The sequence below is a fragment of the Vombatus ursinus genome, unplaced genomic scaffold, assembly GCF_900497805.2.
Source record: "Vombatus ursinus unplaced genomic scaffold, bare-nosed wombat genome assembly UNPS02014794.1, whole genome shotgun sequence".
Classification (NCBI taxonomy): Eukaryota; Metazoa; Chordata; class Mammalia; order Diprotodontia; family Vombatidae; genus Vombatus; species Vombatus ursinus.
Window position 1 is genome coordinate 2,076,496 of NW_020954572.1, and position 13,911 is coordinate 2,090,406.

General features: G+C 40.4%; 2 protein-coding genes across 3 annotated transcripts in view; one reads left to right on the plus strand and one right to left on the minus strand.

Moving 5' to 3' along the window:
- UBR7 (ubiquitin protein ligase E3 component n-recognin 7 (putative)) overlaps positions 1-8,049 on the minus strand; it is a 28,866-nt gene extending 20,817 nt beyond the window's left edge. The window contains exons 1-4 of one of the 2 annotated variants that reach the window (XM_027870118.1): positions 7,842-8,049; positions 3,913-4,046; positions 3,330-3,390; positions 1,670-1,765 (exon numbers count right to left, since the gene is read on the minus strand). In XM_027870118.1, the coding sequence (XP_027725919.1) occupies positions 1,670-1,765; positions 3,330-3,390; positions 3,913-4,046; positions 7,842-7,991 (441 nt within the window). In that variant the 5' untranslated portion in view covers positions 7,992-8,049. The remainder of the gene's footprint in view (positions 1-1,669; positions 1,766-3,329; positions 3,391-3,912; positions 4,047-7,841) is intronic. The other variant, XM_027870119.1, reaches the window with a different exon arrangement.
- A 255-nt stretch (positions 8,050-8,304) lies between these two features.
- Positions 8,305-13,827, plus strand: GON7 (GON7, KEOPS complex subunit). The gene is made up of 2 exons (XM_027869999.1): positions 8,305-8,581; positions 12,061-13,827. Exons 1-2 carry the CDS (start codon positions 8,371-8,373, stop codon positions 12,198-12,200), a joined length of 351 nt encoding a protein of 116 aa, XP_027725800.1. The 5' UTR covers positions 8,305-8,370; the 3' UTR covers positions 12,201-13,827.
- Positions 13,828-13,911: the final 84 nt, after the last annotated feature.

The window sequence follows — 13,911 nt, forward strand, 5'->3', positions numbered from 1 at the left end:
GTCATTCTGTGCTTATAGTGTCAATTAGTTGAGAACTCTTCATGAGTCCTCTATATGCCTATCTGCAGAGTTAGGTTTCAAATGTGTATTTCAACTTAAATACTAAATGAAAAAATAGACGAGAGAAATAGTGAAGCCAATAATAAATAGTACAATATCATGAAAATGAATCGGAAAATCAATGTTGAAATCAGAATCTTGTTAATAAAGGTAGCAAAGGCACACAATATAGCAGACAGGAAGTCAGACCATGGAAATCAGGATAACCTGAATTCAAGTCTTTCCTCTGAAATGTACTAGTTTTGTGACCATGGGAAAATAAACCACTAACCTCATAAGGGTTCAGGCAACTCTCTAAGAATATAAGCTGCAGATAAATTGCTGATCTGCAGTAACAAGGAGATCTCATACTGGGAATTCCTTACACAAGCCCCCTTACCCCAAAAGAACAGCAGTAAATGCAATGACAGAATTCTAGGATACAGAGAGGTATCTAATTTTTATATGTCTTTTTTCTACTACTTCTATCTTTTCTACTACTTCTATCTAGTCTTTTAAATCTAAAGATAATATTCTATACATATATTGTTTACATATATACACATATTAGTCCTTTTATTTTTAAATTTCTTTTAAAACTGGCATTTTTCCTTTTATCTTCTGCCCTTATTACTTTTTCTCTTTCTCTTTATTAGTTCATTTATGGCTTCTGTCCCACTTTCTTTAAACTTCCATAAACACCAAGTTTTTAATCTACACACACAGGATTGATTCAAAGCTGTTTTCAATTTATTCTTCCACGATTTAATTTGGTAACTGTAGTCCAAAGGTAATTAGAAGGCACAGAAAAGAGACTATTTACTTAGAGTAAGACTGGAAAATGACTAAGGAGGTACCAGTAATAACTGGAAAAGACATGGGCTGTGGCACATTTATTACACTTGAGCCTAGGGCCCCCTTGTGGTCTTAAAGAAAACCCAAACTGCAAACTTAAATCCCGACTTCCTTCACTGTAGGGGAAAAAAGCAGCAAAGCTCAATGGAAAAAACAATGGATTTAGAATGACAAGACCTGTGTGACCTTGGGAAAGTGACTTTTTCTCTCTCTGGCTTAGTTTCCTATGTGGTCCCTTTCAACACAAAGATGATCCTGAAGTAATGGAAAAATCTGTTAGGGCTTTTAAGGTACCTTAGAAATACATCTAGTTCAATTTTATCATTTCACATATGAGAAAATTGATTTCCAGAGAGTTGAAAAGAGTGCCAACGTGACACAACTAGTTCCTGACACAGCTGGAACTAGAACGTAGGGGTGGGGAACCTGCAGCCTTGAGGCCACATGTGGCCCTCTAGGTCCTCAATTCAGCCTTTTGAATCCAAACGTCCCAGAATAAATCCCCTTATTTGTTCTATAAAATGTGGACTCTGTCAAAAGGTTGCACCCAAAGACCTAGAAGGCCACATGTGACCTTGAGGTTACAGGTTCCCCATCCCTCCTAGGCTGCTTTAACTCCACTATTTATAATATACCTGGCTGCTTTAATCATTCTAAGCCCTTAAGAAAAAAGCCTAGTCACAAGGAAGCTCAATCCTTACCATGCATTCCCATGATGCAAGGGGCTTAGGCCACAGATCACATGGACTCTAGTCGTGACCCTTAATTTTCTTACCTCATCTTCAGGATCAGGATAAGGTCTCTTGCAAATGCAATACAGTCCAAAAAAGTTGTCATTATACTTATTGCCTGAATTTAACTTTCCTTTTTCCTAAAAGTAAGATGATACTAGTTTCAATATACAATATGGTCTTAACTTTAATTGCAGAAAAAGGATATACACCATGAAAATTATCTTGGCATTACAAAAATGTCTGCCCAAAAGGAAGTCTGTCCTTTAAGACAGTAGCGTCAAACTCAAATAGAAGCAGGGGCTACTAAATAAGCTATAAGTATCCCATAGGCTGCATATTTATTGACTTTAAAAACCACACAGTAACATTATCTATGTTTTATCGTATCTTTTTTTTTTTTAAATGTTTCCCATTACATTTTAATCGGGTTAGAGCCATGCTTGGAAAGGCTATAGGTTCAGGGGCTCGGTGCTAGAAAATTCTGCTTTAAGACATTTTCAAAATAGAAAAGTTCAGCCCTTCAAAGAGAGGTTTTGTCTAAGATACGAGGAAAAAGAAAAACTTTCTTCTTACTCTTTCTCACCATCAGTGGCAAATCCTGGCTTCTCACTAAGATAGAGTAAATATTTATTATAATTAATTATCAACCTCTCACAGATTAACTGGACAGATTGAGTAACCATCCGACCTGAACAAAAGACTCAAAGGCAGCTACCAAACCTAGACGAATCAGAATGGCAATGTGGAAAACTGAAAACCTAAGACTGTACACAAATGAGAATCACCCTTAACTAAAAAAGAGAGACTGAAATCCTGGTGGAATTTCAGATCTCATCTAATGCCCACCCAGACTGATAAAGGGTTCCCAGAAAGGCAAGATAATAGTACTACTTCTTAAAATTAATTGCCCTTCCTCAAACAGCAGAAAGGGAGAGAGTCTAAAGCCTTTAGGAATCAAATCATGATTAAATAATTTAATATCCCTTAATTTCGTTTTTAAGGTAACATTTTTTCTTATTCAAGCAAATCTGCTGAGTAAACCTATATTTCTGTCAACTAAGAAAACTTTACTTATGCAGACTGAAACCCTGTCTACCTTTAGTAGACAGCTTCATGAATTGCTGTGTTTAGAACAATTCATCACTAACCTTATGGTGACGGGTGTCTCCAAATGAGACTAGATTCGTCAGAAACATAAGGGATTATTACTAGGTCCATACCCAAAGTCTTTCCTGCTTGTAATTTACTGGCATAACCTTCAAGATCCTAGGGTCATCCTTCATACTATCAGTTAAAGAACAGGACTTTATTATAGAATCAGACAATGAGATAATGAAAAGTACTAAAAAAAATTCTTTGTTCACATTAGATTCAAAGCTATTTATTCAAATTTTAAAGTGGTACCCTTTCCTTAGAAAGATCTAGAGCATAAATTCAACAAATTCAATTTGATATGCAACATACTTTAGTAAGATACTTTAAGCAGTAATCTATTTTTTAGTTCCTTTAATTTTGTTCTAAACGGTAGACCTTGATGACTTTACCACTGAGCCGTGCAAACAAATAATAAACAAATAATAAAGAGATTAGATTCTAATGCAGATTAAGTTAACTACTAAAGGAAATTAAAAAATCAATTTCCTTTCCGGCATCCAATTGCAATTGAGTTTACTAATTAAATGACTGAAAATTTTTACTTACAGGAAGTAATTTGCATTCCAGGTTTTTAAACTTGGTATTTCCACAATCACAGCGAAAATTTCTGAAAAAAAGGAGAAATCATAATTTCAACTTATTTTAAAAATTTGATGTCTTACACTTTATGTTCAGGAGTCAGGTTACAGTCATCCTCCATTTTTTGGAAAGTGGGCTTGGTTACTATGACCTGATCCCTAAACAAAAGTAATAAGAGAAAAATTGTATAATCCCCCAAAATAAAAAGAGGTCAAAAAGAATGCAGACATAAGTAAAATTACTACAGATAAAGATCACTTGCCTGACCCCAAGTATATAAATTTAAACAAATGTAAAGCAATTTGTACTTTAACTGTAATTTTAAAAAGTGTTCCCCAAAACTAACCACTATTAGAAAATCAATACTGATTACATTGCTTCATTAGCACACATCAGCTTTAATCGCTTTTACGCCTTTAAAAGATCAGCTTTAAAAGAAAAAGTTGGGGCTGGGGGAAATAGAGCTGAGACTCCAAAGTGTACCTCTTTGGATTGGTGTTAACATTTAAGAACTAATCCAGATATTCTGATGTTCTCTGACCAACTTTACCTTTTTGTATATAGCTCAAATAGTTTATGACTTCCATGGCATTCATAACTGCATGCTAAACAAATTCCCGCTGGTTCTTCTCCTTCTGGAGTACATGTGCTGCAGGCATATAATGCTTGTCTTTTTACGGAGCCCTGTAAGATACACAAAGAGGAAGAAGAAAATCACCAAGAAGCCAAATTCATTCAAAAGTCGTACAGCTGGCACTAAACACTCTTTGTGATCTACATAATAAATGAAATTTGATTCAAAACCCATAGAAATCTGTAGTTAAGATCTTCCCATACCAACTTATAAGCCTATTTTTTAAAAGTACAACAGTATCATAAAAGAGGGTATAGTTCAAAAGAGAAAGCATGTACAGTGGAAAGAGCACAAGCTCTGGAGCAAAAGGACCTGAGTTCAAATCTTGCCTCTGACACTAACTACCAACGCAACCTTGGACGTGACACCTTACTTTTCTTGGCTTCAGTATCCTCACCTACAAAATGAAGGCCTTAGTCTAGATGTCTTCTGAAGTTACTTTCAACTTTAGATCTATGACCATATGATCTCCATATATATACCATACAGTATATTGTGATTTTAGTATGCCTTTCATTTAGGCCCAAGACTACCTTCTAACCATGTAGTCTACTCTCTTTCTGTTTCAGTCAAATCTATCCTTTTACTATTTTTAAATATGCTTTATATTGGCCAGCTTCTGTATCTTATGAGTTGTGTCACAAATCATTATGATTGGCTTCCCATTTAGAAAGCCCTTTCCTACCCATCAAAATTCATTCTTCAAGGTCCAGCCCAAATCCTACCTCCTCAGTAAAACTTTCCTTGACCCCTTCAACATGAAATTCTCTCTTCATCTTCAGTCCTAAAATTCACTATCTGTTTTGCTCATTTTGCACTTACCACGATTACCTAATATTTCCAGTCATTTTTTTGGTGCGTACATGCCCCAGTTCAGTCCTTAACTTCAAAAATCCATGAAGAACCATGTCTTAAACACATCTGCATAACATTGATGTTCAATAAAAGTATTTTATTAACTAAACTACACAAAAAATGAGCTGTTGTGGTCAATTAAAATCCTGCCAAAAAATATTTGTTCCAACCTTTTTTAAAACTCTAAAATGAATTAGGGAACTGCTCTGCTTCAATAATTATAATCTGTGATAGATAATTGAATATTTGATGATTGAGAATCTTTCAATGCCTCATTATTACGATGCAGGGGTTGTGTAGAATCCATACTTGCCCCTGGACATATCTTGAAATACACTTTTTGTATTAAAATGTTGATAGTACTCCCTTTATGGCTTAAATCTTTCCTAAAAATGGGAAATGGCAAAATAAATTTAGCTAATTGTTAGTTAGGTTCTGCTTAATCAACATTTTACAATGTTGGCATTTTTGAGAACATGAAGATAATTAATCATCATATCTTCATCTCGGAAAATGCTTGGTCTATTTTAGATATTTAAATCTGAAAGACAATTTACTTTATGGAAGAATAATGCCTTCTCCCCTCTCTTCTCTACCAGTCAGGAAGTTACTGAACAGGTTTTTGCCTACCCACCTGCTACTAATCAAGATTAAAAAAAAAAAATCACCTTTGAGGTGTTTTAGCACAGCCCTCTTCTCATAAAAGGATAACAGGTAAGATCAAGGCCTGAAGTATACATCCTCTAAGTTAAAAGGAAAGTATTGCCTCCAAATCCAAAAGGGGTCTTGATACTGAGAATTATTACTCAATACTGCTTGCTGCAGCTTACACATTTCTCAATGGCTGTTGTATTATGATCTCAGTCCACATCAAATAATGTCTTTAAATCTCTTTCTCTCTACACTCCACTAAGCTTTCTGGTCCTGGGTAGTCATCTCTACCAATTTTAATTCTTCTAGTTAGTGTCTTTACTCCACTTCTATGTACTCCTGGAAAGTAAAGGGGAATCCCTTTAACCTTAATTCTTTTGTAGCAGTCCAATGTCAAATCTGCTCTGCAAATTTGCTCTCTCTCTCTCTCTCTCTCTCTCTCTCTCTCTGTCTGCCAATTACCTGCTCTCCTGGTTCCTGTCTAATGTTTACAGGAACTGTGTTAAGGCAGAGCTTCTACAAATGACTCATTTTCACAAAATACTACATTACATCTATAAAACTACAGACAGGGGACATCCAAGAGCCTCACATACCAGAAAAGCCCCAACTATGGGTCTGGATATTTGCCTGCCAAGATTTTACTAACCATTCTTGCTCTCCCAAGGATAGGGAAATGGGATGAAGGAGTGGGGGTGGGGGCCAGGATAAAAGACCTGAACCAAAAGAGCAGAAAATTATGAGGGGAGGAAAGGGCGAAGGAGGAAAGGAAGGTGTGGAATTTTTAATGACTCAAAGAATAAGAAATATCAGGAAGACAGGATCCCAGCTAAGATGACGAAGACTAAGGGCTGGGAGGTCCAGAGGGAAGGATAACTGGGAGGAAAGGCAGTGGAGAAGATAATGTTGAGGGGTATGATACTGAGTGCAGAGGATAGGCCACCCTACCTATAAAAGGGAATGGGGTGGGTGAATGACAAATAGAAGAAGCCTCGGGCAGGGAACAGAAGTCCTGAGGAGGAATGATAGGCCAAAAATGGGGAGGGGGGATCCAGAAAGGAAATGAAGGTATCCTGAGAAGTATGGTAGGGGATGCTAGGAAGAGAGAACGGACTAAGAATGGGGGAATCTCTGTGCATTTTCACCGGCTATTCCCTCAAGTCTCAAGACTTCAAGCTAAAATAACCACCTTCTGCAAAATGCCTCTCCTGATCCCCTTAATCCTTGTGTCTTCCCCAGAGATTATACTTTATCCGCTATTTATCTTATTTGTGCTGTACACGGCAGTTTACAAATTGTTGTCTCAGGTCAACAAGCATTTATTAAGTGCCTACTATGTTCCAGGCATTGTGCTCTGGAGCAAAGGCTTCAGAAGCCTACCCTTAGCTTAGAAGGTCAAAAGCAATCTGATTGTGTGATGTCCTTGGAGGGCAAGGACCATGGTGTTTTTAGTCTTTCCTTCATTTCCTCAGCTTTGTACAGCAACACCGAAGCTTAGTAAATGCTTGTAGACTATCGGATCTCTAGGAGAGAGGATGGCTGAAGAAGACCCTGAAAGGCAGAAAAGCCTTTAAAAGAGAAAGAAGGGTGGTCTAGCCCTTCTTAAGTGGAAGCGAAGACAGGCTGGAAATGGGAGAGACAAGTTAAGAATGAGGGAGACAAGCTGGGAATGGAGGAGACAGGATAAGAATGAGGGGGCCGTTCTGGGAATGGGAGTCGAGTTGGAATGGGAAACAAGTTAGGAATGGGGAGAGCATGCTAGGAATCAGGTAGACAGATTGGTAAAAGCGGAACACTGGGAATGAGAAGTTGGGTTGGGAATGGGGGTGGGTTGGAAATTGGGGAAACAGATTGGGAATGGGAGGGTCGGATCGGAAATAGAAGGGTCAGAGTGGGAATGAGGGAGACAGACTGGGAAGGGCGGGGCAGGTTGGGAATGGGGGGGTCGGGTTGGGAATTGGGGAGGGGAACCCCGCAGACCAAGGTGGGCTGAGAAGGGCGGAGGACTCTGAAGGAGGGGGAAGAGCAGGTCAAGCACGGGGATGGAGACTCCCTAAAGGGGAGGCGAATAAGCAAAGAATGGGGGGTGTGGATCTCCGTGAAGAGAACAGGCTGGGAAAGAGAGATTCCCGAGGCGGAGAGAACGGGCCAAGAACAGGCGCGTGGAGAACGGGGCGAGAATGGGAGGATCCAGGGGAGGGGGAGCACAGGCCGGGGCCCGAAGGAGCCCAGACTGAGCCCCGGGGGACGGCCACGAAGGCAGAGGGCGGGGAGCTGGGGGACCTCGCGCGGGAGGGGGCCGTGAACCCCTAATCTCGGCCCCTGCCCCCCCCGCCTACCTGCGAGTAAGAGCACTTCTCCGAGTCGCTGCCGCCCAGCACCGCACAGGCCTCATTCTCCAGTTCTTCATCCTCCTCCAACACATCCACCAACGATACCACGGGCTCCTGCTCGGCCGGCCGACCCTCACCCCGCTCGGCTCCCGCCATACTCAACTGTCAGCCGGCAGGCCCGGGGCTCAACATCGGGGGCGGCGGGAAAACTGCGCGCGAGGGGTGTAGCCGGAGACGGCGGAACCCCGCCCCTCCGCCTCCCGAAACCAATCAAAGCGTCGGAAGGCGAAGGCGGGGAACTGGTAGGAGAGCGTAGGCGCCCACTGCGGAAACGGAAGCTCAGGGGAGGTGCAGAATGCGCAGGCTTTTTTTTTTTCTCCTCCTTGTTGTAGTCGCTTATCCCCTCCCCTTTTCCTCTTCCCCCCTCCCTAACCCTCCCGGCTCCCCTCCCTCTTGCGCCTGCGGAGGCTGCAGTGGCAGCGGCCGCTTCCGTTTCCGGGTCGCCCTGGTGGCGGGCTGTTGAAGAACTGTCGTTATGGAGCTTCTGGGAGAGTTTGTGGGACGAGACGGGAAGCAGCAGCGGCTCCGAATAACTTGCGAGGTGCCGAGTGAGTCTGGTCGCTTCCAGGGACTGCTTTCGGGATTGGCGCAGATGAGGGAGCAGGTGACCGAGCTCCTCAAAACTGTGGAAGGAAAGGAGGTACAAGACCCGGCGGCGGCTGGAGGCTCCACCTCAGCTTCGGAGGGTGAGCCATGACGGCGGCCGCGGCCGCTCTGTTGCCCTGGCAACGGCGGGGGCGGGGGTCCTGGGCGGGGCACTTTGTGCTGGGGGCGGGGGGGGGAGAAGGGCGAGGTGGAGTGGAGGAGGCGGCAGATGGCGGGCTGAGCCCCAGACTGTGGCCCGCCCCGAAGGGTGCTTGGTCGGAGTTGTTGACCTCTGAGGACGGAGTCTGGTGGGAAGTGGTTGCCCAAGGACAGAAGGATGGGCTTAGAATTCTAACTTAAAAATGTTGGAGGGGCCCTTCCATCCTTGAGTCCTCTGTTTTCCCTACACTTACCTAATGTTGCATTTACATTTAGTCGGGTTTTTTGTCCTTTGAGGCCTGTACGTCCATTCTGTGAAAAAGAAAATAGTATAAGAAAGGAAAAAATATTAGTAAACATTTATGTAGCGTGTTTTCAGGTTTCCTTAAAAGTTTTCCTTAGGACAACCCTGGGAAGTCGGAAGTGCCAGTATTATCCCTGGGTTGGTTTTTTTTTTTTGGTGAGGCAAGGGGGGTTAAGGTAACCGGGGTTACCCACGGCCACACAACTAGTGAGTGTTACGTGTCTGAGGCCGGATATGAACTCAGGTCCTGACTCCAAGGCCTGAGGAGCTCTATCCACTGGGCCAATAAGCTGAGGTTCAGAAAGGTTAAATTGTTTGCCCGAGGTCACACAGCTAGTAGGTGGCAGAGAGTACTCAAACCCTACTCTTTTGACACCAAATCCTTTGCTCTTTCCACTATACAAAGTTGCTTTACTGAATATCCTCTGTGGTACAGTGTAGTACTTTTGAGCATATACTATGGTGAAATGTACATAGAGCATCTACTATGGTGAAGTGTAGCATTCAGAGCTTCTGCTATGGTGCAAGGTGGTTTTTACAGCATCCAAGTACTTCCCACCACACAAAACTGCTTTTCAGAGCATCTATTAGGGTGTGTGTACTTAGAACATCTACTATGGTGAAGTGTAGATGCTGTAAGTACAACACTGTACCTTAGTGGATGCTCAGTAAAGCTACTTTGTATGGTGAGAAGAAGAGTAAGTACTAGACTGGATGTAGCTGGAAGGTACTTTCAAAGTTATCCAGCTAGGAAAGGGATCTAGAGAACAGAAGTGACATGTCTAAGTTGACACTGGTAGTAGCAGAGCCAGGATTCAAATCCAAGTCTTCTGATTCTCAATCCAGGCTGTTTCCAGTACAACACCAAAATACTAAAAAACAAACAAAAAAAACTTTTAAAAATTCATACTATTGTTAGTGTTGGCACACAGATCCTTCCATGCCCTGGTAGACAGTTTTACAAGTTGTTCTGGTGGGGGGGAGGAATTCATACAGTGATAAATCTCTCTGAATGTAGCAAGGCTGGCCCATCCACGAGGGGTCTTTGCCAAGCCTTTATCTGAAATCTTTCCTGCTTGTTAGCAGGTGCCTGTGAGGATAGTTTTTAAGAAATGAAAGTCAGTGAGTTCAAATCCAGCCTCAGACACATTATACTTACTAGCTATGTGACCCTGAGCAAGTCACTTAACCCCAATTGCCTCACTAAAAAAAAAAAAGAAAAAGAAATGAAGGTCACTTCCATACCAAGATGAGGCAGAAGAGAAAGACTTAAGTGGAAGTGTCTTGCATATTTCAATGGGCAAATAAATGGGCAAACTGAGGCACCAATCCTTAAATTGTTTACCCATGTCATATAGGCACTGTACTTTGTGGTTGGATCTAGTACCCAAGTTGAACTGTCTGGTCATTTTCTTTGCCTGCTGCCAGTAGTACTTATTATTTACTTAGAGACAGGTAGGTGGTTTAGAGTGACTACCTCAGACATTTACTGCTATGTCACCTTGGGTAAGTCATTCCTCTCAACTTCAGTTTTCTCATCTGTAAAAGTGGGATAATAATAGCACTTATATCACAGGGTTGCTGTGAGGATCAAGTGAGATCATATATATATTATATTAGTTAGGTGCTAGCTAGTACCACTTATTATTAGCATTATTTCTCACACAGGTATATAAACCACTTAAAAATATATGGGGGCAGCTAGGTGGCCCAGTGGATAGAGCACTGGCCCTGGACTCAGGAGGACCTGAGTTCAATCCAGCACAGACACTTGCCACTTACTAGCAGTGTGACCCTGGGCAAGTCACTTAACCCCATTGCCTAGCCCTTCCCCCCAAAAAAGATATATATGTGTTTGTATGTATATGTGTGTGTGTGTGTGTATGGAATGATTATGGTGCTCTTCCCTACTTGTATCCCTTATCCTCACATCTTTAAATCTGAATTCTTAAATTCAGTGAGATACTTGATTAAGCAGATTTATCATCCTCTGTGTCTGTTAGTACTTGGACTTACCATGCTATTTGGAAGTTGGAAGTATAAGAACATAAAAGTCCATCTCTTTTTCCATGCATTATAGAATATGCTTATAGAGGATGCTTATAGAATGACATGTGGCCAAGTAAGTTTTTGTTTTTATGGATGGACAGGTAAATTTTTATTCTAGTTGTATATTTTGAACAGTAATATAGGTTGAAGTTTTCTTTCATCAGATGAGCCTCATCCCTTTTGACTGCAATTTAAGTTTGTTGAAGGATAGACCATAAAGTTTTATGGTCTTAGTACCTCAAAGATATTTAGTAATATTACAGTAATTATTAAATTACATATTTAGTAATATTACTGTTAGGGCAGCTAAGTGGTACATTGGATATAGTATCTGGCCTGGAGTCAGGAAGACTCATCTTTCTGAATTCAAATGTGGCCTCAGACCCTTACTACCTGTGTGACCCTGGGCCAGTAACTAAACCTTGTTTGCCTCAGTTCCCCATCTGTAAAATGAGCTGGAGAAGGAAATGGCAAACCACTCCAGTATCTCTGCCAAGAAAAGCACAAATGGGGTCATTAAGATTTGTACACTACCGAAAAACAAATCAATAATAGTACTGTAGCTTGATTAGCTCTCTTAGGGCATGATACTGAGAGCAAGATGGTAGTTTCCATCCTTGTATAAACCAGTTAGTTTGGCTCATGAACGAGGTGGGAAGCAGCTATGATTCATAGCTTCAAACTCTATTCCTAACTTCTTGAAATAGCATGCTGTTGGCTGATTGATCCTAAGGGCAAGAACCACTACCCCACTTGAAAAATCAGAAAAAAAAACCTCTATCAACAACAGGTTAAGAGCAGTGTTTAAAATTCAGAAATAGACTTAAATATTGCTGGATTATTTACCTCATAAATTTAAAAGAAGTACATTTAATACCACAAAAGTAATAACGTATGTGTATGTGTGTTTTTACCCCTGAAGTGAAATAATTCCATTATAGTACATTATAAAATGCTTTGTAATTTTAAAAGTACTTTATGTATATTCTCTCCTTTAGTCTTATTATCAACCCCTTTAGCTATCCTTTAAAAATATTGTCATACAACAAATATTTATTATTTTAAAAGGTGAAGACGATGGGGCTGAAGATGAAGAAAGTAACACTCATAGCAAAATTTACTCACCTGGACCACCTGCAAAACGGATAAAACCCTTACATTTTGATAATAGTCTTGAATCTAGTTTTGGAGTAAAAAACTTTGGCTAAATCTTGATATAAATATTTGGCATATATTGAGATTTTGCGAAATTTGTACTTGGATTTTGGAAATGCATGTGTTTTTACCTTCTTGGCCACTCTGTCAAAGAAAAATGTTTCTTTTGTGTATTGCCAACCAAAAAAAAATATGATGGATGTTTGGAAATAAAAGCAGTCCTCTTGGGTGAGGATATCATTCAATCAGCAAGCATTTATTAAGCACCTGTTAGACGCTGGTCACTGAGGATACAAAAATTAAACAGTTTCTTCCCTTAAGGAGTTTACATTCTGCCAAAGAGAGATAAGATGAACACCGATGCAGAAGTACAAGATACTGTAACATCTGGAGCTGGAAAGAACTCCGGAGGCCATCTGAGCCAACTTCTTGGCTCAGATTTTACAGATCTGAAGCCTAGGGGAATTAAGCAGCTTGCCCAAGTCATACACACACCTGCAGGGTTTGAACCCAGGTCTTCTGATTCCAGAACCATTTCTCATAACATTATACCACATTGCCTCCACATATACAAAATAGTTTTGAGGGAAAGAAAAATAGACTAACAACTGGGGATATATAAGGAAAGGCCTCTTGAAGGAGGTGGACCTTAAGCTGTACCTTAAAGGTGAGCTAAAGGTTCAAGATGGAGAGCTGTTAAAGAAAAGTCCTCCTGGCACAGGGACTGATAGCTTGTGCAAAGAGAGAGAAGATGACATGTTGCTTTTAGGGAAGAAAAAGTAGGCCAGTTTAGCTAAAATAAAGGATACGAGAGTGGGGAGTCAAATGATCTGCCTGCAAAGTGAGGTTGGATTCATATTGTGAAGCACTTTAATATAAATTTTAAATTAAAAAAACCTGACAATATATTTAACATGGTTTGCAAAATCATCCCAAGTAGCAACTTAACAATTTTAAATATTTTTTTCTAAAATAACATGTTAAATTTGAATAATGTTCCATGGTGACATATAAATATAAGTTATAACCAGACCCTATCCTAATGTTGTGAAATACCCAGAGACCCTGTAATGTTTTTGCTTGTCATCACATTTGTGCAGAACCAATTAGTGACGTTAGGGAGGGTATATTTGTATCTTCTAGCTGTTGCTTTTGTTATGTATAAAGAACATGTTATGTCATGATTTGTGAGTGATCACATTGCAAAGAGCTAAGCTTGTGCACGCTTTAAGCTTAACTACTAAATATAGGAATGACAGGACTTTAGAAGACTGAGTGGAAGGAAAAGGGAACTGAGAAATGAAGAAAAGGGGAAACCCTTGGATGACACCCCAAGAAAATCCTGTGCTCCTTATTGACTTCATCTTGTGATTAAATACTTCTATAAAATTGCTTTTAGGAGAGACACACACACACACACACACAAGTGTACAGGGTATAGCTGTTCTACCATCACACATACACACACACACACACACATACACAGTATAGCTCTTCTACCATTACTTCTTAGCTTCCAGAGATATAAGCATTACTTTATAACTACCTGAATTGTGGATTTTCTAAGAGCTCATTCGTTAAGAAACATCAAGCTAGTACTATATTGTAAAAGCCTGCTGGGCTGTTATTATCTGTGCCAAAATTTTATAAATTAAAAAAGCGCAAATGAAGTCTTTGGAATATAGATGTGTGAACTGTTTTCATTTTGTGTGTATGTGTTAAACACAACTAAGGAATAAACACTATATTACACTTTTTCAAACT